The sequence below is a fragment of the Vicugna pacos genome, chromosome 12 (assembly GCF_048564905.1).
Source record: "Vicugna pacos chromosome 12, VicPac4, whole genome shotgun sequence".
Classification (NCBI taxonomy): domain Eukaryota; kingdom Metazoa; phylum Chordata; class Mammalia; order Artiodactyla; family Camelidae; genus Vicugna; species Vicugna pacos.
In genome coordinates, this window is record NC_132998.1 from 18614716 (window position 1) to 18642472 (window position 27757).

The window sequence follows — 27757 nt, forward strand, 5'->3', positions numbered from 1 at the left end:
GAAAACAATGTCATTGGAAGCCAATATCTTAGAATATTGGAAGTCCTGTTAACTAATGGTACTGAAGCTGAGACACTGCTTGTCCCTTGAGAGGGAAGACACATGGGTCAGGACAGAGTGACAAAGAAGACAGGATGAAGAGTGACAGGGCTGTTAGTCTAAGATTGACCCAAGAAGGAGTATGCTTTATACTTAGGTTTGACAGGTAGGACTGAAAGACTGCTCCAAAGGGCTCAGAGTTTAGTAGAGATGGTATTTACTGTGAACTTGGGCTAAAATTTAAAGAAAGGAAAGATTCTGGGGCATGATAGCAAACACTCCTTTTTAAACTTGAAATTGAGATATTAATCTAAATTTATCAGATAATATTCCATTTGTCATGCTCCATGTTGGGTCACTATGTTGACCTGTGGAAATGTTTTTGCTAAAAATATTGCAAACCTAGTGTTTTCTTTATAGCATAGGTAGGGAAATTAATTGTAAAAGTCACACAGAAACTGCAAAGATTTTACATTATAAAACACTGCATAGAATAAATATGTTCCTGAAAGTAGATCAAAGGAAGAAGTTTTTCATGGTTTATTTTATTTTATTTTATTTTATTTTATTTTATTTTATTTTTAGCATTTTTTTATTGAGTTATAGTCATTTTACAATGTTGTGCCAAATTCCAGTGTAGAGCATAATTTTTCAGTTATACATGAACATACGTATATTCATTGTCACATTTTTTTTTAACTGTGAGCTACCACTAGATCTTGTATTTATTTCCCTGTGCTATACAGTATAATCTTGTTTATCTGTTCTGCATATGTCTGTCAGTATCTACAAATTTTGAACTCCCAGTCTGTCCCTTCCCACCCGCCTCCCCCTTGGCAACCACAAGTTTATATTCTATGTCTATAAGTCTGTTTGTTTTGTATTTATGTTCATTTTTAAAAATGTTTTTATGTTATTATTATACCTAACATTTAAGCCTTGGTTGAAAATATGATCAAATAATGGATTGAATTTTCTTCTCACTACACAAAAATCCAAAATACCGTCTGCCTATTATGATCATTCAAAAATATGGTATGTTATGCTAGCATCTGATGGTCAGTCAGTAATGTGATCCAAAAGATTAATTATGAGAAGATGTTTGGTGTCCTGTATTTCCAGATTAGGACCACAGTGCATAATAACAATAAATTTCTTTGTAAAATCAGAGTGATTAATTGCAGGTAACAGGCTGATCCTGAATTCATGTATAATTTCATATTTGGTAAGTTCTCTATTTCTCCACTGGCCATGATCCCAAAGTGCCCAAGGAACTCATCTGATAGCTCAGATTATATTTCTATTCTATCCCTTCTTTTTGGATCCAGCTCAACCAGTTATTTTTTAAGGCCAGTCTATCATGATTTATGAAAGGCACTGCATCTTTAGTGGACTGGCAGTAAAGTTCTAATAACATGCATTCAAACCAATTAGTTGACCGGAATACCTCCTGACTTAATGAGTGAGAAAAGAAGGGTCTATCTATTTCAGATATTATACATTGAATTCCAGACTGGGAGACGCCCGTCTCTATGTTGACACAACAGAAATTTGTCAGTCCTCCTCAGAACTTCTCTTTACTTGAAAAGCATTCAGGAACTTTTCCAGCATGTGTTATTAAGGAAACATAAAAGGAAGATTAACAAGAAGAAGAAGAAGGGGAAATAAATAAACCTGTTCACAAGATGAACTTTATTTCCATCAGCTGGTTATTGGAGCAGGAAATACAGGCTTTTCTAATGAGGCACTGGGTTATTACTGCAAATTTTTTTCTAAGGTATTTTATAGCAGGGACTAGGGAGCTTTCCCCGTGGTCATCATAACAGAAGAAGGTACAAGGCTTTTAAACCTGTCAAGACCCCGTAAAAGTTATAATTGTTCCCAAATTATTTTTTTCCTGTTCTTTTTCTTGTTTGGTAGTTAGCACTTTCATATAATTAAATGTGTTCACACCATTTCCATAGATACTTCTGTTCTAACCAAGGATGTTAAACCCTAAAAATTGATCTGTTACAAATATAGCAAAAGTTTAAAATGTAGAAGTCAAAACTTTGCAGTTTACTTAACATTTTTACCTTTCCTTCAAAAATTCAAGGTATTTGATGAATTCTTTCTTAAATCAAGAAGCAAGGAAAGCATTTTATTTTTAACTTAAAAAATTGTAAGTATGGTCAATTTACAATGTTGTGTTAATTTCTAGTGTACAGTATAGTGCTTCATTTATACATATATATTCTTTTCGTTCTTTTTCAAAATAGGCCATTTTAAATACATCCATTCTTAGAAGGGAGCAAGTTCCCTTGAGGGAAGTATGCACATTCTTAAATACTAGAGCTGCTCTCAAAATGCAAATAACGTTATTTACAGGCATAATGTCATGCACACATGTTTTCTAATTTTGGTCACAGGTCTTTATTTGTACTTATAGAAGTCAAAATTAATCTTGGGCTGTAATGTTTACCACTGATATTATCCTGTCATCTATTTTTTTCAAAATGCAAAATAAGTAATGGTATAGACTTTTCTGAGCTTGCACATTTTCATAAGAATGCATATACATCCACACATATGTATTGATTTTTATTCTAGACAGTATAATTTCCCCAGTGACTAGTGCGTAGGTATATAATTGTATGTTTGCATAATCATAACACCAATTTGTGTGATTTAAAGTAGTATTTTATCACATTAAAGTAGGATAGACAAATAAATAATGATCAGATTCATTTAAATTATTTATTTAACATATTTATTTATTAAAATTGTTTTATCATTATTTGCCCAACTGCTTTATGAACTGCTTTCTCCTTGGGTCTTTGGAAAATAGACATGTTTCTCTATTTGTTGTTAATGAGATTAGACTGAATATTTTGGTCACTTGAAAATTAATTTCAATCATTGCATTAGGTATTTTGATTTGGTAACTACATACAAGAGCGTGGATCATCAAAATTAATCTGCAGTGTATCTGCAGCTCTTCACCATTGCATAATTTATAATAGCAAAGTATCATAAATGTCCTCCATAGCCACAATGTGGGACTTCTTGCATAAATATGGGAACACCTGAACGATGGAATATTAAGACTCTGGAGAAAAACTTTTATAACATAGGAAATGATCATTATAAACACTAAATCATAGCAGGACACACATTTATGTAACACATAATCACCTCCTCCCTCCTTTTTGTAAATCAGTCTTATATTCAAAGAAAAATTCCTGGAAGAAAACGAGATAGCTCTAGCTAGCTCTAGTTGCTGTTATTATGATCATTATTTTTTTCTTTATAATATATCTTTGTATTGTCCAAGCATATTTTTTCCAAGCATATACTTACTTAGAATAAAAATAAGCACTGTTTAAAAAATACAAATATTAATCATTGAAAAAAAAAAGAATGAAATCATGAAAGCCTACAGACCGCTATTCCTTCCTGACCATCTCATTTGCTAGAAAATACTAATTAGAAAGCAAAAAGAATGTAATTGGATCAATTCAGTGGCGTGAGAAGAAACTAAATACTAATATCAAAGAACCACTGTATGTGAGTAAGAAGCTCAAATGGCAGTACCATGGCATGTCTCACCTAATCCATAAGCAACAGAGAAAATTACTTACTAAAATAAGGTGTTTGAATAACGTGTGGTAGAGATTTTGAGGTTTAATTCAACAAGGGACAACATGCAGGCAATGAACGCTCACTGGGTGGGAGCTTAACAATTTCAATTTGTTGCGTAATAGTTAAAAAAAAGTTGTTTCATCTTCGTCTAGAGGAGACACACACCCTAAACCTCGTTTTTGTTTGTTTGTTTGTTTGTTTTTTGTTTTATGCCCAAAGTTTAGCCAAGCTTTTAAGTTATGGATTACTAGAGGCTGAAGTTCTTTGTGCTCAGAGCTCCTTTCTCCCTCTTTCTATTCCCTTTACTGGTGCTTTCTCTCAGGCTCTCATCTTTTCTTCTCCACCTGTTCTATCCCCTTGAATCCATCTGGAAGATTACTGCTTGGTTGATCTTATTAATAAGTCTTTAATATGTTATTTCATGCTCAAAAGCATTAGTGATTCCCACTGATTACTGAATTAAGTCCTAACTCCTTAGACTGACTCTTTCGATCCTCTGTCATTGAATCCCAAACATCTTCCCCAACATCTCCTATTTCTTTTGCTCAAAGATCTAATGACCAGGGCAAACTGGAGGAGGACTCATTTCCCAAATCTGTCAGAACTTCTTCCAACTCACAAAACTGTACATGGCTCCATTTACTATCCCAGTTAAAATTCTACCTGTATTTAAGATCTAATAAACTATGAACTTCCAAAGCACGGAGAAAAGTATTTGACTTTATTCCTCAGTGTTGACTGTAGGGCCTCGTAAGTAGTAAGTGCCTGTGCCTGTTTACTAAATAAATGTGCACATTTCAAACCACACCTTTATCACAGTCTCTTTACCACCCAGAAGTGCTTTTCATTCCTCTGAGCACACAGTGGGCTCTGCATCTCTATTTCAACAGGTATCACACTCGACCTTATGTGCTGTTATGGAAGAATGGAACATATTCAGTTTATGGGCCTGTCATGTTTTCACATTAGGATTCAGTTGCATCTGGCCATGTTGAGAAGACTGGTATAGATGGACTGCTAGGGCCGGTTTGTAAGAGGGCTTAAGACTCTTCCTGTGAAAAAGTCTCACCTGAGAATAAACAATAAGGAGCTGGCTCCCATGTGAAGCTCATGGAGGTCTGCAGCTCCAATTCAGACTACCCAAAGGGGTAAGCGTATCCACAACGGTTCAAGTTGATAATTAAGTTTAAAGTTGTCTTGGGAGGGTGATATCCCAAGGAGTCAGGCAGAAACAAACTAACACTCTCTAGCTGGAGAATACCAGACTTCAAAGTTGGAATTAAAATGAGCTTTCAGTCAAGTTTCACAAAATACACAAAGGAACAATGTGCCATGAGTGAGATCCAGCAGGAGGAAAAATGAGCAGCCATCGTAGTTGCAAAGACATTGTGAACACATACAGAGATTTAACAGAATGAAAGAAATAGGAGAAAGGATTGCAAATATGAGTAAAGGGTATAAAAACAACCAATATAAAAAAATAAGAACTTACAGAAATGAAAATTATAATAAGTAAATTTAAAATTTAATAGGTATGTTTTAGGAGCAGATTAGACATACCTGTGGAGAGAATCATTCAAGTAGAAATCAGTGAGCTAGAAGATAGATTTGACAAAATTATCTAGCATGAGGCAAAGAAATGAAAATTAGGAAACAGAAGTTAAGAAATATGGAGATAAAGGCTGAGAATACTGAAGAACTGATGAAAACCACTAACCCACTGATTCCAGAATCCATATCTTTATTGTGCACTGTATCTGCATTGGGTATCAGTAAAGACGCAGTGGGATGGTCACTTTGTTGTGCTGACACAAAACATCTGTTGTTCTACAGATGTTTCTCTACAACATCTGTTGTAGTTCTATATCTAGGGAAAATGTTTCTTACAAGGGTAAAATAAAGATATTTTTAGTTAAACAAACAAACAAAACAAAACTATTTTGCCAGTAGCAGACTCTCCTTAAAGGAAACTAAAAGGTGTATTTCAAGTTCAGAAGGTAAACTTAGATGGTAGGTCTGAAATGCAAAAAGAAATGAAGAATAAAGAAAATCTAAACAAATACAGAGTGTATATAACAGCTCGTACTATATAATGGCTTAAGGGGTTAAAATATGGCCAGAAAAAAATTAAAATGCTTATAAAGGTAACATACAAATCAGGAGAGGTATGTTTCGTTTAAATGTTCTTGAGTCCCTGCATTCCTATTAAGGACAAGGGTAAAGATATTGCTTAATTATAAAAATCAATACATTAAGTTTTATAAGATAAGCACTAAAAGAACAGAAATAGTTTGGATTACCATATTATCATCCAGCAGAGGGGAAAAAATGGAATGAGAAAAACAGACAATCAGCTTACATAAAAGACAAGAAAGGAGAGAAAAAGAAACAGAAAAGAGAAAACAAAGTATAGTATTAGATAATGGAATTATGCCCCAATTTATAAACAACTATGAATGTAAATAGACCAAATGATGTAGTTAAAAAACAAAAAAAAAGACAAAATAGATATGCAAACAGACCAACCACCACCGCCATTAGCATAAAAGAACAACCATCCAGCTATACAGAAAGTATACAAGAAGGGCTTGCAACAAGACATTAAAAGAAAGACAAATAAAACATAATTTAGAAGAGTTGAAAGTAAAAGGTTGGCAAAAGTTATGCCACAAAATAGTAAGACCAAGCTGGTCCAGCTATATTATCAGAAGGAAAATGTACTGTAGAACAGAGATCATCACAAGAAATAGTCACTACAGAATTTTTTAAGAGAAATTAAATTACCAGGAAGAAAGAAACATTCTGGGCTTAAATGTACCTCAAATCATGACCTCAAATTGCAGAAAACACAGATGACAGACTTAGAGATGGAATTTGACAAATCCATCACTATAATGGTAATTGACAGATAAATCAGGCAATGTAATTTTAAGGATATAGAAGATTTGAACAAGATGATTAACAAGCTTGATCTAATGTATAGCTATAGAATATTATTCCTAGTAAGTGCAGAATAAATGTTATTTTCAAGCATGAATTAACTTTTATGAAAAGATTCTCTTTAGCATAATAATTAATAGTAAATACATTCAATTTAATTTGTGCTAGGCGATGTTTTAACCATTTTAGAATACTTTTAATTCTCACTATTCTAAAGCTTTGATATATAAATATCCCCATTTTACATATAAGAAAACTGAGACACAAAGAGGTTAAGTGATTTTCTCAAGGTAACAACTAGAAAGTGGAAGAGCCAGGATTAGAGGCTGTGCTCTTACTAAGCGCCCAGGAGCACCGCCTGGCTCTTGGCAGGACTTAGAACTTCCTGGAGCACCCACTGCTTAATAAACTTGCATATCCAAAGCCAGGAGCCCCCCTTCCGAGAGCTGTCCTTAGTTCAGGTCAGTGGGTACTTTGGTGGGAGAAGGTAAGGAGACAGGACTGGGGACTATGTCCTGCACTGTCATGCTAACATTTCTTTTCTAGAACTGGATATTGAGCAGACAGGTAGCACAGATATTTAACAAAGTGTCACTCAGGCTATTTTTAAACCTGACATGACCATCTTATGCCATTGTTCTCCAAGTACAATAAGGAACAAGTGAAAATAAAAGGCATCCTTTATCTCTTTATGAAAGCATAAGGATAGGTACAGGTTACTTTTTCTCTTGAAGTAACTCTTGGAACAGGTATACAGTGTTGGTGACTCTTGGCAGGCAGGTATATAGTGATCTGAGCATCTGTCCCGGCCAGTCAGAAACGGAGAGAAAGACAGTGGGTGCCAGAACAGGACAGTGGGTCCAGCAAGGGACAGGTTCATCACAGTTGAAGTCAGAAGAAAGGAAAATGCCAGATTTTATGGGGTAGCAATGAGGCAATTTGAGAGTGTATATGTGACATACCACTCCCAGAAGCTTCTGGAAGGATATTGAGGAGTGATTTGAAGAACCCCCAAAAAACTGGAGGAGAGGATACAGCCAGAAAAATACTGTTTTATTATTGCCTGTGTTTTTGCTAAACATCGGTATTTTCTAAAGAAACGGGGTAACTGTTATCTGTGCACTTAAAATGAATAATAGATATTAATTTGCTGAAGGCTGAGATTGTGTGTATTTTTTATCATAAAACTACATAACAGGATATAAAAATTAAGCAATGAATGAATGCAAAAATCCAATAAAGCTCTTATAAAACAATTTTCAAGTGTATCTGAAGTTAGGTATTAAGGGTACCATTTTTAAACACAAAAGAAGGCATATGGCTTATCGCAGAAGCAAAGGGCTGTTCTGCTAGTCTCCCCATACCAGTAGGTGTATCCAAATTTAACTCAATCTCTAATGTAGGACAAGTCTATGTGTGTGGGAAGGGGTCTGCACACACAAGTGTGTCCGTGAATTTACAAAGGGAACAAGACCCGTGAGTAATATATAGAGATAGTAATTTATGTACAGATGGAAATCCAGCAACACACACACACACACACACCCCTCGGAATACACACCAGCACGAAAAGGCTGTGTCTTTTCCAGCTTGGCAACGCCACTGGCATCCGGCACCCCATGTAGTCACTCCCTCTCAGTGCTCCTAGCTAAAATGCAGAAATTCTGCAAATTACTTCCATAATGGGCAATGGAGAGGAAAAATGGGATGAAATTCAACATAGGAAAAGCCAATTTGAGTCCTAGAAAATGTTTTCAAATAATAGACTCTGTTAGGTCCTGGAGTAATCTCAGCAGGAGATGTGAGGGCTGTATCATAGGGAGGACTTCAAAAATACTAAGGAAAAATTCGATTTCAGTGGTTTCAACTGGGCAAGCTTCCTCAGCAGAGGAAAGGCAGGACCTTCAGAACATTACCACAGTTACAACAATTGTTGAAAGCTTAACATGTGACAGAGAAAACCTTGCAATTCACTGCTGTGCAGTGGAAGGTCAAGGGCATCGTAGTTTCAAAAAATCATTATTTGCTTTCTAGACAAAAAAAAAAATCAGTTTAATCTTCAAAATCTGGTTTCCTGCAGCAAACCATGTGAGGCAGGATGGTCTAGCAATGAGAAGCAGTGTATACGTCCCATAATTAGAGTTTTCCTAACTGTTGCTAGCATCCCTCTTAAAGAAAACGTTCACTTTAAGAATTTTTGCATTTCCACTGTGAATGGAAGTGATATTAATGACCACAGTGGGTAGATCAAAGTCCTGCTCTTAGAGATTCAGATTTCAGCTCTTTCCTTCCGAGATTTTTGAGCAATGTGTTCATGTACACAGACGGCCACAATCGCATTTGTAAAGAGGAAAGAAAGAAAAAGTTTATTATACAGAACGGCGCTGGGGTGGTCCTTTGAGACTTGCATTTCTTTCCTTCACAAAAGCAGAAGATGAAGTTTAAGTGCCTTCCTGTGTATTTAATTTAAAAATACCAGCCACTCTATTGTTCAGAACTAAGTCCCTTTAATCAAAAAAATGGCTCCTTATTCCTCAGATAGCTTCCATGCATGAGGTAATGAGCATTTGAGGATCTTAGAAGTACGCTTCACAGTCATCCCTGGGGCTTTTCTAGTTCACAGAATTTACTACTTATTTTGCTACCCGCCTACAGAGAATTGGTCAAGTTCATGCTTTTTGTTTTAAAGCTATTGAAACTCTTCAGTTGTGAAAACAGCCTAAAGAAAGGAGCCTCTTTCTCCTCCTCCAGCACTCACAGACTGGAATGCACAGCCCACATAGGGAGGCGCAGCCTCCACATGTTTGGGGGCTATTTGGGAGAAAATGGAAAAGTCTCCGAGCCAGGCAGACCAGTCTCGGGGTAAACGGGCTGTGAGAGCCGGCGGCAGTGCCGTTACAAAGAACGACCACACTTCCCACTGTTGTCTCACTTATCAATTTTGACAGCTGACTGTCTTGATTCCTTGGAACATTCATCAAATCGTGCTGAATGTCAAGTTTGCCAGAATGACTTTGGTGAGTAGTTGACTATAAGGAAAAACAGAGCTCATAACTACTCATCAAGCAGGAACAGGTAACAGTCTACTTAAAAAACTTTTTTAATTTTAAAAAGCCAACTATTTACTTAAATCTACACGCCACCATTCTCTACACTTTAGTTCAAGTCTTTGTCATTTCACACTTGGCCTATAAAAATTTGCCTCTTTTCTTTGGATTTGATTCCTTTAAATTTGTCCTCTACATTCCTACAAAAATGGGTTGATTGGGGAAACCAATCTGATTTTATCAAGCTTTTTCTAACACTGAGTCATCTTCCCATCATCTGCAGGATAAAGTCCAAGTTCTTCATTATGACATAAAAGGTGTTTTCTTCTCTGGCCCCTACATACTTATCCCGCCTTGTCCTGTATCTTTCTTCACTTCTCAAAACTTACTCTCCAGGGAGACTAAACTATGTGCAGTTCCTTGAACCTGCCATGTTTGTTGATGTCATCATGAGACAGGAGGCAAGGGAGCAGGGCACAGCCATTCAAAGAATGACACAGCAGTTAACACCAAAATGGTGGAAGGTTCAACTCCCAGTAGACCTTTTGGCCCAAGAAGGTGGGAGATTTGACTTCTAGTAGACCTTGAGCTTCATTATATGCTCATTGTAATATTAACATGGTAAATGACACTCCCACAGGCACCATGACAGCTCCAAGGCTAACCGTAAAAGGTCAAAGAGTGGGCAGGGGCCAAATTCCTGGGAATCCCAGCCTCTTCCCCAGGGTGGGTGGAATGACCCTCCCACTCCTTAGCACAGGAAGCTACCGAGCCCACAAAAACTAGCAACACCACGATTCATGGCTGCCTCTCTTCCTCCCTCGTCTTTGGAAATGATCCTCACTCTGTCTATGGAGTGTGCATCTACTTTTACTTTAACCTGAGCGCCCAATCCCCACACCTCATGGCCTTTCTCTTACCTTTTGAAACAGCCTACACTCTATGTAGTATGTATCTCTCTAAATAAATCTACCTTTACTCAATTGTGGCTCACTCTTGAATTCTTTCCTGTGTGAAGCCAAGGACCCACACTTGGCGGGGCACGTCCCAGGGGCTCAACAGAGACCTGGGACGTGGCCCTTCTCTCACCCCATATTCGTTTTTTCTGCATCAGTCACACATTTGTACTTACTCTTGCCTTAAACACTGACTTGTTCAAAATTCTCAGATGCCATTTCCTCTCTGACCATTTCTTAAAGAGTTAATCACTGGTGTCTCTGTACCACTTCTGTGTTTTATTATTCTGTACATCTCACTGTAGTGTAATTATATCTGTCTTCCTGTTCCCACATCTAGACTGTGAGCTCCCTGATGGAAGACGGTAGGTAGCTCATTTATTTTTGACTCACTGACGCTCAGCATAGAATCCGAAATATCATGTTGCTCAAAAATATTTATTTCTAAACTTAACTGGGTCACCATAATTATCAGAAGCTGAAAGGAAAACATTTTTACATCACAGATGTGGAAGTCATTACAAAATCTTTGGGTCTAAAAGCAAAATTTAATGACATATGAAAAAATATAATTTAAAAAAGCTGCATTTTTAATTATGTATTGATGTATTATAATGTGTGTTTGCATGCAGAAGGATTGAGACCTTAGAGTGCAATTTTATCCTGCAATTTTCTGAATTTTTTTCCAGCCTTACTGAGATATTATCAACATGTAACATGTCTAAGTTTAAGGTGTACAATGTGACGATTTGATACATGTGTGTATTGTGAAATGATCACCATAATAAGGTCACTTAACACCTACATTTCCTCACGTAATTACTTTGTTTTTTTTGGTGGAAAGAACATATGTATCTATTCTCCTAACAACCTTCAATTATATAATACAGTACTGTTAATTATTATTATCTTTAGATCCCCAGAACTTACTCATCTTATAGCTGGAAATTTGTACCCCTTGACCAACATTTCTTCATTCCCCCAACCCCGGCCCCTGGCAGCCACCAATCTACTCTATTTCTTTGAGTTTGCCTTTTTTAGATTACACATATAAGTGAGAAGACAGTAATTGTCTTTCTCTGTCTGACTTTTTCCCATTACCATAATATCCTTAAGGTCCATACATGCTGTTGCAAATGGCAGTATTTCCTTCTTTTTACGGCTAAAAACATTTCATTGTATGTATACACCACATTTCCTTTATCCTTTCATCCCTTGATGGACACAAGTTATTTTCATGTCTTGGCTATTATGAATAATGGTGCAATGAGCATGGGGCCGCGGCTCTCCCTTTGAGACAGTGATTTCCTTTCCTTTGGATAAATACCCAGAAATGGGATTGCTGGATCATATGCAGTTCTATTTTTAATTTTCTGAGGAACCCCTATACTGCTTTCCATAGTGACTACACCAATATACATTCTTAACAATGGTTATAAGGATGCAATTTTAAATCACTGACTACAACGCCCATGAAGATTTTCTGATGTAGGGTTTCCATAAAACTGAAAAAGCAACAAAATACTTAAGTAATCTAGTAAATAATGGCAAAATTTCCTGTAATTGATGTTTAATAAGAATAGCTAATATTGTGCCAGGCCTTTCCTTAATCTGCTACATTCTAATAATTACCAAGTCTTCAAATTTGCTTCTGGTATATATGCTTCATATATGTCCCTGACTTTCATTTTCCACTGTTTCTTCCTCTACTAGTGCTGCCCTTACTCTAGTTTAAAAAGAAAACTAATACTTCATTTATCTTACTTTTAAAATACAAAAAAAAAAATCATTGGACAGACAGGTATTGAACGTGTAACTAATCAGGAGGGACATGCAAAGTTGGAAGAAAGGAGCCAAAAGCTGAGTGGGAGAAACTATCTTACATTGATGCAAGCAGAGACTAACATCTCCTTTCCTGCCCCCAAACTCCAGATGCATACGAAACATATATATTGAAAAGAATCACAATCATGCTTTAAAATAAGGAAAGAAACCCTTGGTAGATTGGAAACTGTGAGAAATCTCTGGAAAATGAAAAGCAGAAGGGATCACATTAAAGCCTGAAGCTCAAACAAGTGAGAATGAGAACCACGGGGTTGATTCTAAAGCAGCACTGAAATCAGCAAGGCTCTGGGCTGGGAGCCTCCAGACACACAAAAGGGTGGTGATGCGCTGCACACTGAGGAATCCTCCAGCCCCATGCTTCCCACCAGCTCGGAAAGCCTAGAGCCACAGGGTAGCTTCCTAACTCTCCCAGTACCCTAGGTGGGCTTATAGTAGCTTCAGGTTGTAGTAGCTCCAAACTTAGACACAGGAAACTGAACTCAGTCTGGGTGGAGCTCTTCTAGGATTAGAAGGTAAAGCAGTGTGGTATTATGGAGACAAAGGAAGAAGAGCATTTCAAGAAGATGTACATGGCCAACGACACCAAATTCGGCTGAAAGGTTAAGGAAGTAGAAGGTATAACTGGATTTGGTCATTCTGCAATTACTTGTCATCTTCAAATCACATTTTAATGAATTGAGAAATAAACATGATTTTAAGAAAGTGGCAGAGAGTCAAACTCTTCTTTTAAGATGTTCAAGAAAACAAATAGAGAAGATGAAAGTCAGAGATCCTAACAGGCTTCATTCAAGGTCTTTTTTTTGGGGGGGGGGTTCGGATTTGCAGATTCAAACTACTATACATAAAATAGATAAATAAGGTCCTACTGTATAGCACAGGGAACTATATTCAATACCTTGTAATAGCCTATAATGAAAAAGAATATGAGAAAGAATATATATGTATAACTGGATCACTATGCTGTACACCAGAAATTAATACAACATTGTAAAATGACTATACTTCAATAAAAACAAAAAAGGACATTTGAATATATTTGAGCCGACCGTGACACTCAGAGCAGTTCTCCTGTGTGCAGATCACAGTTCATGCTTCAGGTGCTTGTGCTCAGACCCTTTCATCCACAAGATGTGGGGTTTCTTTTCTGAAGGTTCATTTTCTCCTTTCTCCTGACATTCTCCACTCGAAGGGATGAAATTGAGACTTAACAATGGTTAAATGATGGAAAAAAATATAAATATACACACACATGAAATATAAATATTTTATGTATATATCTCAGCCATTGTACTATCAGTTCTCATATATTAGCTCATTTAATATTAAGAAATACTTATTGTTAATATTATCTTCTTTGCACAGATGAGGAGCCTGAAGAGCAAAAAGGTCACACAAGTACTAAGCAGTGGAGTTTGACTTGAGACCACTTCAGGCGGATTCCTAATATATCTAAATATTATTTTTCCTCCAATCAGAGTAATACAATTAGACCTTCAATTTGGGTAACAAAATTTAAAAGAGTTTTCTTGAAAATTACTGGGTAGGTTATTGGTAGGGACAAACAATGAGGACTTAATGAAAGCAATTCATTTTAAATAGCTGGAATATAAGCAAAATAATCTGAGTGTCAGAAAATCTTCTGGAGTCTTTTTCAGGTGACTGATCTGATACCTGTCAGATGTGGATCGCCCGCATTATTATACTATAGAAGTTTACACTTTGCTGTATGGCTACTACAGTTACGCATATGTTCAAGACCTATAAAAGAAAGTGACAGGAAATGACTCTGAAATAACTTCTCCATGCTTGAGAGAAGTCCCTGGGAGAATATACGGCTTTCTCTGCTTTTGACAGACATAAAGCACAGAACGTGCACGTGGAGGGGCCAGTCTGGTTTTGAAGTGGAGATAAGGTTAATGCACAGTCAAACTAACTAAATAGCCTCATGTGCTGCACATCTCCAACTCACAATTTGACTTGGCTTCAAAATTAGTGTCTTCTATAATAACAAGCATCAACACCAGATGCAAACACATATTGCCTTAAATGTCCCGTCCTAAGAGTTGAAATCTGGTCATTTAAAATCTGATGCTGTAAGTATGCAAGTGTCATACCTCATTTCAAGCTCATCACCAACTCTGTGCCATTCATCTTCCCATTCTACTAATCTATTATGTTTATGACAAATACAAGTGTAGATTATTTCTTTTTGTATTTCAAAATGCTGCTGTCCAGCGTTTCATCTGTAAACATGTTATTATTATTGACATCTTTTTCTGGGTTTAAAATGAGCCCCCAAATTTATTTGCTTCATTACCATATTCTAAACACTCTACTAATTAATGAAAAGGCAGAGTTAGAGTCTTTTAGTAAGGTGTCTCTGTGTGTATTTCATATTTCTAGGCATGTTTACCAGAACAGTAAATAATAATTTCAAATTTCAACTGGAAAAAGTTATATTTCCCTTAGTATTTAATTTGAAGAATAAGACAGTTACATGAAAAAACGAGAATATCTAAGGAACTTCAGCTCTCACCGCCACCCCCCACTTAGATTTGCTAGCCTGCAGGTATATTGAAGATTTAGTTATTGCTCAATCTTTCTACTATAGGCTTGGTACTTGGAAGACAAAGATGTATGACAAGGTCCTACACAACAAACAAATTCAGAGACTTACGGGGATGCACAAAGTGAAGACAAACAATAATTGTAAGATAAGACAAATGGAGGAGAGTACGGAGGCCAGAAACCAAGACCCAGCGCTTATTTAAGTGAATAACTGTGATAATATCTTATGCTTGCCAGATATTTATAAGTTAAAGAACAATTATTGGCTCTATGTTCTTATTTTTACATCCATCATAGAGTCAATAAATAATCAACTCACAAAGGAAGACAGAAAACAAAGAAGGAGCAGGGAGCTGTAACACAGCCAGAACACAAATAATTGAATGACATTAGTAAGTATTTACCTATTAACAATTGCTCTAAATCTAAATGAATTGAATTCTCCATCAAAAGGCGCAGAGTGGCTGGCTGGATAGATGAAACAAGACCCAACTATATGCTGCCCACAAGAGACTCACTTTGGCCTTAAGGACACACACAGTCTCAGAGTGAATAGATGGAAAAGATACTCCATGTAAGTGGAAACCAGAAGAGACCAAGGATAGCTACACTTGTGTCAGACAAAACAGAGTCAAAATCCGTAACAACAGATGAAAAGGTCGTTACATTATGACAAAGCGGTCAATCCATCAAGAGGACATATCAATTGTAAATATACACACATTTAGCATCAGAGCACCTACTTGTATTAAGCAAATAATAAAAGACCTGAAGGAAAAAGTAGAGGAAAAATACCAAGAATAACAGAGGGATCCAATACCCCACTTTCAACAATGGATAGACCATTAACAAGAAATCAGAAAGAAACACTGAAAATCAGTTAAAGTAATATTAAAAATCAATAAAGAAACTTTGTACTTAAAATGCAGTTGACCTTTGAATAACATAGAACTGCAGGGGTCCACTTACATATGACTTTTTTTTTAAAAGAATGCATATTATAATATGACACAATCCATAGTTGTTTGAATCTGTGGGTGTGGAATCATGAATATGGAGGGCTGACTGTACAGTTATATACTTTTTATATATATTTGACTACATGGCGGAGTTGGTGCCTGTAACCCAACCCACTATTCAATCGACAACTGTATATTACAAAAAAGGTAAAATTTCAGTTATAGGAAAAACATTGTACATAAAGAGGGAAACACATTAAATGTTAACTATGGTTACCTAAGGTAATGCAACTGCAGATAATGATATTTAAATGTTTAATCTTGGACTTCAAATACATAGATTGGATTTACCATAATTCTTGGCTCTTCTGTATTGTACATACAAGGTTCCCCTTTATTTCTATTAAGTTTATTTAATACATAGTGAATACCAGTGGACTCACTACATCACCAATAGTTTATGTCTTAACAGAGAAAAGGAAGAACTGTCATGCCAATATAAAACATATCATCTTTAAGGATTCCAGTATTTTTTTCAGAGAAACTAAATTGGTGGGAAAAGATTCAAATGAATTATTTTCTGTATCTTTCTAATTAAAAAAACCCCACTATTTAAATAAAGGCAGTTGTTCCTAGCGCCTACAGACTGCACCTGCCGTTTTTAATTGACACATGTATAAGGGTTTACTTGTGCTAAACACTAATGCTAAAGCCAGAGATAATACGGAGACGTGTGCGACCTGCTACCAGTTGGTACAACAGACCGGAGTGTTGTGCACTCTGTACAGACCAGCACAGCTACTCACAGGCACGCGTGGCCTGCTGAGTGTATGTTCTCTTTGTAAAAACCCGTAGCACGTGAGTTGATATGTTTGAGATGTTAAAATATTCCTGAAGTTTTTAAAGATTTGACTTTGCATTTGTCTCACTTTGCTTAAGTGCATCACATGGAAGAATTAGGTGCTGACAAATCATTCCACACGCAGCACTGATGCTCCCATAGAGCTCATATCTGAGGATGCTGTGATTAAAGAGGAGAGTGGTCCCTGCACGAGACGGAGCCAGAACAGAGATCAAGTTCTATTCTGGATTCCTTCCATTTGATTATATTGCCTCTGAAAGGAACACTGGAATCCTTATCTGTGATTTGCTTTATATTAGAAAAGACAGCTCCTCTTTCTCGGCCCCTACAAAAACTGCTCTTTGAAAGCAGAATAGATGTCATCAGGAAAATAGGATTTGATATGCAAATATTCACCTTAAACACAACCTTTCACAAATACCATTCAGTAACGCAAGGAAATCACCTGCACGTGTATTACTGAGTATCTTCAAATAAAAACTGAATGTCAGCATTTTGATAAAATTTATGTATGTAGTGTAAAGAATCTTCATTTTATATCTAAATTCCTAATAAAATAAATGTGCCTTTGGTTACATTGTTTAATAACCAACTTGGAAGGTTAAATTTGCCTTTCACTGTTTCCTTAGGAAATAAGATTTAGGGTTGTCATAATCGGTGAGGGAAAAGATAGATTTGCCTCGTATTTGTTTTATAGAATTACATGACCAAACTAACAGCAATACTAATCTCATTTCTTTCAGTAAGAAACCAAAATAATGACAATAACTTTGATAACTATGTCCAACTTCGTAGCATTGTCTTTCCAGTCACTCCTTAAGGAGGCCTTTTTTAAAAAATAGAAAGTCACAACTTAGGGAAATTATTTAATTTAATAACATAGGTATTCAAATTGGGAAATTCTGAGTCATCTCTGCCTGGAATATTAGGATTATACAAAATGTGATGACAAAGTCTCAGACTCCATTAAGGTTCAAAAGGATAAAAACTAGGACACCTGTAGGATGTCTTGCGCAACAGGACATTTTTGAAAGTGGAAGAGGGTGCTCTTCATAATTAAACTTGAACAGAGGTCGTAGATGGAAATGGTTTAGGGCAAACCAGGAGCAGTTGCTCTTTACCTCTGTAAATTAGTATGTCTACTTACTAGGAACTTCCAGCTTCTGACTCTGGGGTAGAACATGCACAAATTTTTTTCTTTTGCAATCTGGTACAAGTGTATGTTAACTGTCTAACAACTAGGTTGTTAACTGAATAATCACGAGACGAAACCAAAGACTTTCACGGTTTATTTCAAATTTCTCTCCTTCATCAGCTATCTTCTCCTCTCCCTTAGTTTAACCCTTTATACATGTTTTCAGGACCCTTATAAAATAAGAACAGTAGCAGGATGGTCAATGTTTTGTTCACTTGTCAAGCAAATGCTGCTGAGCACCCCGCTGTGAACCAGGGTGTGTGCTAGGCTCTCCAGGTGATACACTGATAATTAGAAGTGGTCACTTCTGTTAAAAAACAAAAAGAATTTAGAAGAAAAAGATAGGTACATAAACACCTATAACCCAGGGAATCACGACAGAAAATACTTATAGAAGGTAGTATGGGAGTTCAGTGGTGGGAAAGAGATGGAAAGAAAGGCTTTTTAGGGGCAGAGGGGCCCATAAATAAAGACACAGAGGAAGGAACTCACCCTGATAGAGTTTGATCCCCAAGATGCTTGGGTAAGTAGGGTGGTGACAGAGTTCAAAAGATCTTCAGTGTCAGAGAACTTTAAAGTTAATTGAAGGAATAGAGTCTTACAAGATGCTGAGCAGAGTGAGTCAATGAGAAGTGCATCTGAGAAGGACTAGTCTGGTGGTGGTGAACAGGATGGACTGCAGACTAGCCCCAGGACAAGAAGCCTGGAGATAGAGTAATGTTCTAGACAGGGGAGGAAGCAGTCTTGATACAAAGGAGACACATGCCATGGGAAGTCCGGAAAACACAAGCCCCAATACATGACAACTGACTGGTTTGGTTTCTATGACTAAGATTTTAATCTGATATAACGTACTTGGTGAATGGAAATGAAAATGGTGTTGTTATTAACAGAAACTTCCATGAACCAACTCCACACTGACAGAACAGCATCTTATCTTAAATGTTCAAAGTAATAAAAAAATTTTCACACTTCATCTAGATTAGTTTTCAATTCAATAAATTTCCCCAAAGAATGAAGCTCAGTAAAGTGAATTTTTTAAATGGATGATTTTATTGCCCCAGCGGTAAGTGGTACCAAATTATTTTAGATATTTTATTAATAATTCTAAAATGGAACTAACAAGAGGAAGGGAAGAGATAGGTGAACTAGAAAGTGTTCACTGAATTAAAAAATTCTGAAGATTCTACACTTTCACACTCTGTGTGCTATTTTCTCTTTTCCTGAATATCTACACAACATATGGATAATACACAGTCTTTTTAGGAGTTATGTTTCACATCCAAACATATTCCTTCTATCATTGCTTTTCCAATTCCTTGATACATTTCTCAGCGATGGTAAGAGTCAGAACTGTCTACTTGGGGAGGCACTCAGTTCCCTGTCCATTGTGCGCTTCACAAATTTGCTAAACGATCCCCTGATGAAGAAGTTATAAAGGAGGTACAAGGGTGGATTAGAGAACATGCCAAACGTTCCAGATATGAGATTCTGTGAGTTTATAAGATGATGTTTGGCAGAAATGAATTTTAACGGAGAACATTAAAAATCTATTTCACTACTTATTTCTTTTTGTTTCTCCCCAATTTAGTCTTTTCCTTAGAAATGTTTAACTGAAACAAAAATGGCACTAGAATTACAATCCCTGACATAGAACAAATACCTATATTCACAAGAGCCCAGATATGGAAACAACCAGTTTGTCAATAGATAAATAGATAAAGAAGATGTGATATGTGTGTGTGTATATATATGTATATATATGAAATTTATAATAGTCTATTGTGTATATATGTATGCATGTAATATATATAATATATGATACTACGTTATATACATGGAATAATATGGATGAACTTTGAGGGTGTTTTGCTAAGTGAAAGAAGATAGACAAAGAAAAACAAATATGCATGGTATCACTTATGTGGAATCTAAACAAACAAACAAACAAAAAAACAAAGTCAGACTCATAGAAACAGAGAGTAAAAAATTGTTGCCAGGGGATGGAGGGTGAGGTTACATAGGAAGAGGTCGACAAAATGGTACAAACTTAAAAAGAAAAGAAGGAACAAATATCCATTAGAAAGGGAGAGGATATCTGTTGTAACTGCTAGGTGGTCTCAAGTTCCTTTCCAATTCCCTTGTTCAAAAGGTGGAGAGGCACTACACTGCTCAGAAGTTGGTCCATGCAGACAGCAACGGGAATCCTCATTTATTCCTTCATCAAATATTGAACACCCACTATGAAGTGAATGTGATGCAATGATGATCCTCACAGCCTAGAAAGTTGCCACAGAGCTCCACACATCTGCACTAGGGACATTTTTTCTCAGCGTTGGCTCACAGATCATGAAGCGGCCCAAAAAAGATATGACTGAGATCTAATTAATGTTTATTCTCTATTCTCTTGTTATCTTTTTTTTTTTTAGTGAACGTCTCCTTAATTCATAATTCTCTTTAACAATGCAAGAGAGATTATACACCTAAATTCTCACAAATATTCTAAACATATTCACAGGGATCCAGCTCAGGGAAATAAATTTTGCAAAATGACACTTCCCAGCATAGCACAAGGGGTTACTTACACTTTGCATAAGAATTGCCAAGAGGAAGCTGATTAATATGCTAAATGCTGTTTTTTATTTATAGACACTAGCCCAAGTTTGCTTTTCAGTTAACATGTATACAGAACTCTAACGTAGACTTGTCTTTCTTTTCTGCCTTTAATACCTCTTGAAGCAAACTTCGAAATTTCCTTTCATTGTGATGAATGTACACAGAAGGGAAACTCTCTGTGTACATAACTCAGGCTGCTGGATCTGTTTCTTCACTTCTATCTTGGGGGGTGGGGGTGGGATGGGGATAAAAATGATTTCAAGTAGCATTCCTAAGTGTTGAAAATCACCAGGCTCAGAAAATGTTGCTTAAATTATTTGCTTGTCTTGGCTCTAACACGGTATTTTATACTATCACAATGTTGCGTTGATTAATTTTCAACTCTCCTCTATCAATACTGACTTCTGAGAGTTGATGGGAAGTGTGGCGGAGAATTCAACATCATTCTTACACTCAGGCACTGGCAAACATATCTTTATTAGGAGTTGGACAAGAGCCCTATATTTCTGAAAGCCTTTCCCTTTAAATTATTTCTGGTAGAGGCTGGATTTGAGATCTGCCTCTGACTGGCTAAGGGCTATTTATGATTTATTTCAACCTTTAGCTGGCTCTAGGAAAAAAAAAATGAACAAAGTTGAAAATACAGAAAAAGGAGTGCTTAATCCTCAAGGGTATTTCAGTGGAAATAAGAGTCAGTACCTCGACTCTTACGATGGCCATGTTGTTTAGATTTTGATATTTTTATTTTTTCCTGCAAAAATAAAATGAAAGTCTTTTAGCATTTTTAATTAGAAAACACTGTCATCATTTTTTTTTTAAAGGGTCAAATTTCAAGCTGTGAGTCTTTTAATGCAAGCTGGTCCACTGAGACTTTTCTGTAGCACTGTGGGGACATTTAAAACCTAATCAAATAATTTTCTTAGGCAAAATGGTGATAGGCCTTGGTGAGATGTGGGCATCATTAAAATTTCATCGAGGTCCCTAACACACTAGGGTCACCATAGCATTGACATAATGACTGTAATATCTCCAAAGCAGCATTTGCTGTCTATCACGGCTCTGAAGGGAGCTGTTACCATCAATGCAATCATCCACGTGTTAAAGAACCCCTAAATATGTATTTACAAGATAGTCAGATCTGTTTGGCTCTATTGGGTCAATAATCTATGCATTGAACGTCCCTAAATATGTATTCACAAGATAGACAGCTCAGTTTTGGTTCACTGAGTCAACAGGAAGTAGACCTTTACAAAGAGACCTAAATAGCGGTAGCGTTTGCATTTCAGCAAGTTCAGAAATGCAGTTCGTACACTTTCTGTCTTTGAAAGAGTGGAGAGCTATGCTAGCTTCAGTGGATGCCCACAGCTGTGCTTCCCTGTGGCCTGACACTTCGCTTTTAAAAAGTCAGAAGAAGAAACCTATCAGAGCACAGACTGTATTCAAGCTCCGAGGGGAGGGATGGAAACACAGACACGCAGGCAAAGCCCTCTGCACCAGGGTGACTGCGGTCCTCCCAGACTATGCCTTACCCCCTTCTCTGTCACCATCCAGATCCAAGCCACCTCCTCCTCCTCTGCTGGAGGCTTTGCCCATTGTCAAGTTCATCCCAGCAGCCACAGGGGTCTCCTGAGGGCTGCAGAACCCGCTCTCCGCCAGCAACTCTGCATCTCAGAGTAAAAGGCCCCTCAGGATAGACCCTTTCTCATTCTGAGCGCGCCTCCCACCACTGCCCATTCCCCTCGCCCGTGCTCCCAGAGCACCCTGGCCTCTGCTGTTCTGGCAGCACGCCAGGTGAGCCCCTGCTGCTGGTCGCCTGGACCCACCTTTCCCTCGACCTGGAAAGCTCCTCTCCCGGAAACCCACATGGCTAGCTCTTCTGTGAGAGGCCTTCCCTGACCATCCTGCACAAGACAGCAACACCTGGAGGAGGTACAGCTCAGTGGTAGAGCCTGTGCTTAGCATGCACGAGGTCCTGGGTTCAATCCCCAGTCCCTCCATTACATAAATACATAAATAAATAACCCTAATTACTCCCCCACCTAACAAACAACAAAGACAGCAATGCCTCGTCCCGACACCGTGCATAGCCTGCCTGCTACCCCGATGCTTGTTCTCCATGAGCGCATGTCACCATCTAATACAACATGTCTTCACTCACTTGTGTATTGTTCTCATCTCCCTCTCCCCTCTAAAGGTCAAACTCCACCCAGGGCAGGGGGCTTCATCAATCCCCAACTTTGATAAGAACCTGGCATCTTTTAACTGGTCGGTAGATATTTACGGTACAACTGAATGAAAGCGGATGGAAAGGAGTCTTGACTCTACTTTCCCGATTGCCTATTGATGTGTCTGCAATTTTAGTTTGAGGAGGAATGAGTGTCACTTTCTGGAATGAAGTCCTTTCTCCAGCCATCAGACGTCAAGTTCCCTGTAATATTCTCTAAGTGGCACAAACCTGGTCCTTCCTGCAGGTGCTCACCCCGCCGCGTCCCCAGAGCTACTGGGTGATAACAGAGCTCCTGGAGGAGCTGGGGTCACCTGAGCTGGTCACAGAAACACTTGACCAGCCTGTTTCGAAGTGTAACTGCATAAACGCAGCGTTTCTAAATCTCGCCCCAATTCATGTGGTGCCCACAACCAGCTCTGGGGATAGGCGTGGACTAGATCTTACAGCCTCATCGGATGCAAACAAGAGGGATGGATGGCGTGTGCTACTCTGCCACATAAGTGTAACAGACTGAGATGTACTGGGTAGAATCATTATTCTCCCCTAAACTTTGTAAATTATCCTTAGGGTACCCCCTGTGCCTCCACCCCCTACTCTGAGCCATGCAGATATCCTCAAATGCATCCTTTCTCGTGAGAGGAGCCTGTCACCGTGACTTCTTCCTTATTTAAATTTCACAAGAACATCCTTTATTTCAGTAACTCAGAAAGGTGCCTTTGGCAAGGGGATCACAGCTGACAGCAATGTACTGACTGTCGCTCTGTGATTAGTTGAGATTACAGGCTCCAGAAGACCTTTCTGGGCATTTACCACTGTCATCACACGCAGGCTGCCATCTTCCAGGGATGGACACCGGTCAGAGGAGAGGATGTGCTGCAGCTGGAGTGAGCACTAACATTACAATCTGTGTGTGTTGTAATGTTCAATGATATGCCGATTAAATAAAAAAATTTTTACTGCGAACCTGCTTAGCCTAAGCAGGTCTTTCTCCCATGCCACATAGATTTATTTTAATAAAACTTTAAGGCACAAACTAAATAAAAAGTTGAAGTGATCGAGAGAATTTCATTCCCCAAACACAAAGTAATTCATTAACTGAAAGAAAAACATCATTTAATCTTAAATTATTTGGATAAGTGACTCAACTTTGTAATATATTTTGCATGAATGGACAAAGCTTAATGGATATTTCAATGCTTACCAGTACTTGAGTGGATTTATAAAAATAAAACTTTTCAATCAAATTAATGGAGAGGAGGGGATAAAAAAATTAACATGAACAACAATGACAAAACCGTCTACTCAGATACCTGATATTATTGCACATTTTCCCAAATTCTGGCTGAAAAGAAATAATGATTTCTGTAATCCCCAGCAATGACTTCGGCGGGGGAGGGATTTCATATAAATGTCTATTTGCTTTAGGTGAGCTTCACTGAATCGGCCTTATTTGATTTTGCATCCTCCTAAGGGAAGAGATTTCAGGATTTTCTGGTTGTAAAATGGAAAAGAACATTTTGCTGAACTTGTATGACATCATCTAACGCATTAAAAGGGCAGATAATCATGGGTTCTTTGCCTGTTTACCAAAGCTTCCTTACCTCCTCCATCTATTTTATTTCCAAATGTCAGAGTAGTCTGAAACCTTTCAAAGATTTATAGACTGCAGATACAGAGGAAATTTCTAGGATAAATCCTTTAACTTTGGGGGAAGCTTTTAAATAATTAACAGACAGGCTTTGGGAATTGTTTCATATCACAGTACAGCTACTTTACCCTATACCGTGTGAAGACTAAACAGAGTTTAACAACAAAGGACATGAGGTCATCTCTCTTTCTAGAAAGTCGGTGAAACTGCTCTTTAGAGTACTTGAGCCATAAAAAGAACACTGGCTTCGAGAAGGGGAATAAGAATAATATAAAATTTAGTTTGTCAATGACAATCAAACTACAACACAAAGAATGAAAATAGTAAACACAATCTTGGCTTTAAATATAATTTCTTTTCCAAACTCTCCTTGGACATTCTCTTATACCACAAAAAGAAGGGGGGGGGGGAAGGTAGCTGCCATAATATTATTTACACAAAGCAACAACCACGTGGGCAAATTCTTTTCAGGCTTGTATGATAAACATGTTTTCCAACAGTCTTCAAATACTAGAGCCAAATGGCGGAAACAAACATTTAAAAGATCTGATCCTAGATACATAATAGACAAAATAATTATCACAGGAATAATGAATCGTTTCTTCGTTCCACAAGCCCCCTCAAGTGGCACGTTACGAAGAAGCGTGGAGCGGTGTGAAGCGGTCTTACCTCGTATTCCAAGTCCTCCGTCCTGTCTGCATCAGCCCGCAAGCTGGAGAGGTACTCGTGGTCCTCATAAAATTCCTGCTCCACCGCGTGAAGAGAATGACAGCTATGGGGAAGGCAGCAACACGATAGCAGTGGGTCAAAGGGGTTGTTCTCAGGATTAAAACTGATTTTAGAATTTCACGGTAATTTTCTCTGCTCGGCAGCTAAGGCCTGGAGGGATCCAGCCTCTAAGCGAACTAAGGCTCAGAAAGAGCGACTGCTTTTCCTTCTCCCGCGACAAGAAGCCCAGCAATTGGAGAGAATACGAAGCTGGGGGCCCCAGGTCCGAGCGGCACTTGTGTAGAGACGGATGTGTCTCCCCCCCAGCTGTGCTGCTTCACTGATGCTCTCGGCCTCCTTCCGTTCCATCCACTGGACTTGCTCCAGACACGGCCGTGTGGCCTTCCAGACGGCAGTCTACCCAAAGGCGGGTGTTTTGTCACAAAGCACTACCAATTTCATAGTTACAGCCTCAAACTGTTTTATGAAATCTGTTTTGAAAAGCACATCCAGTTGGCCCTCCTTGTCTGTGAGTTCTGCCTCCACCGATTCCACCAACCGGGGATCCAACGTCCAGTCTGCGGCTGGTGGGATCCTTGGATGCGGAACCTGAGCAAGCGGGGTGGGCTGAGCGAAGCAGTTTTCCAATTGTAACCGCAGTCACGCTGCCCCCATTCCTTAAGACCGCCTTCCTCCCTCATGACCCACATCTTCCCCTCTTTGATAAAAGGCACGTCCATAAATATTAAAGAACATTCCTTACAGAACTTTCATGGAGATGACTCACTGGAGAAGCCTGTCAACCACAGGGTTTCCTAATTGCTTTAGAAAGTTTCTGAGGATGGAGAGAGCTGATGAAGTAAAGGAAATTAGGGGGACCCAGGGACTTTTCTACCGGACTTTTATAGATAGATCCTTTAACTGTTGGGAAATGTTTTAAATAATTTAGAGAAGTGTTTTCAAATGGCAATAGAGACATTATACGTTAGACCATATGCAATCTAAGCACAGTTTTTAACAGCAAAGGGCGTAAGGTCATCTCCAAGAAGTTCCAAGTCAGTGAAAAGTCCTAAGTGCAATTAACCAGGTTGCTTGCATGTGAGACCTCTAGGCCATGCCAGTGAGGGCATTACTGAAAAACTGGAGTTATTAGCATAAATTAGTTCCCCTATCACTAACCGAGAGGCCAGAGAGACCCATTCTGGTGCCCTCACACAGTCTAAACATTTTAATATTTCACTATTCTCTAATATTCTCTACTTTGGGCTACGAAGAGCCACAGCAGGACAGGCAGCATCTTGCTTGCTGGTCTAACAGGCGAACCCTCCCGGCTTTAATCTGGCCTGGCTTTGTGAAGCCCGTGTGGGCTGGGAAAATGTCAGAGCATGCTGTTTGGGGCATCTCATGGGTATCTCTCCTCGTTGGGTTAGTAAGAAGGGAGCCCTGCTGTGAGGAACACCTTATTCATTCAGTAAACATTTATCGAGTATCTACCAGATGCCAAGACCCTATGCCAAGAGCCGGCAATCGGCTGGTGCACAAAATCCAATTCTTGTCCTATTAATTGGGTAGAGCAGCCAAGTGGGAATTTTAGTACAGTGGGGCAATTAAGGGCAACATTCGGAAGCTGTGAGAGTACATGGTAGGGGTCTGTTTACTAAAGTCCTGGGACATTTGCTAGAAGAGGTTGCCTCTAAGCTAAGATCTGCAGGATGTGGGAAGGGTGGCAGGTACCAGTAGAAGGGAGAGGGCAGTGGGTCAGACCTCTTAGGCTCAGAAGACTGGCCCCATCACTTCCTTGCCGTGTGACCGTGGCCGCATCACTTAACATTTGTTTCCCTATCTGTGACCTGGGGATGGTGATAATACAATATACTCCCTTAGAAAGTTTTTGTGAGGACTAAATGAGTTAATAAGTGTCACGCACTTGGAATATTACCGAAAACAGGTTGTTAGCTAATAAATGTTGGTTCTTGTTCATTCACGAAGGCGTTTATTGGATGGCTGCTCTGTGTCAGGCTGTACCAGTGGATAGTATATATCCACTTGCTTGCATATTTTTCATCTACCCTCTAGAATGTAAGCTCCAGGAGGTAGTGGCTTTATTTTTGTTCCCAGTTTTATACCCAGTACCTAGTTCTGGTGCCTGACATAAGGGGCTATTTTGTAAGTACAGACAGACGGCTAGAATCGTAGGTAAGACAACCAGAGCCCCTGCCCTCCCAGAATTTGAAGTTTCAAGGAGTGGTTTCCAGAGCACAGCTGCCATTAAAATTGCCTAGAGAGATTTCTGAAAAAGTTAATGTCTGGGTTTCACTCTAAAAGCTCTTATTTAATTGTCCCGAGGTGGGATCCAGGCATTGCATCGATACGGCTCTTCAGAGTTTCCAGGTGATTCTAATGCACACATGGGACCCACTGAAATGGACGTAACAGAAGCCACCAAGGGGCAGGGAAGTGGCAGGACCAGATCTGTGTTTTATTAAGCGGAGAAAGGATTGTTCCACTCTTAGAAATCAGACACTC

General features: G+C 38.4%; 1 protein-coding gene across 1 annotated transcript in view; it reads right to left on the minus strand.

Annotated features, from left to right (window-relative positions):
- The window catches only part of PDZRN4 (PDZ domain containing ring finger 4), a 321836-nt gene that overhangs the window by 31246 nt on the left and 262833 nt on the right, over positions 1-27757 (minus strand). Inside the window, exon 5 of the mRNA XM_031683090.2 lies at positions 25193-25295. Within this exon, the coding sequence (XP_031538950.2) occupies positions 25193-25295 (103 nt within the window). The remainder of the gene's footprint in view (positions 1-25192; positions 25296-27757) is intronic.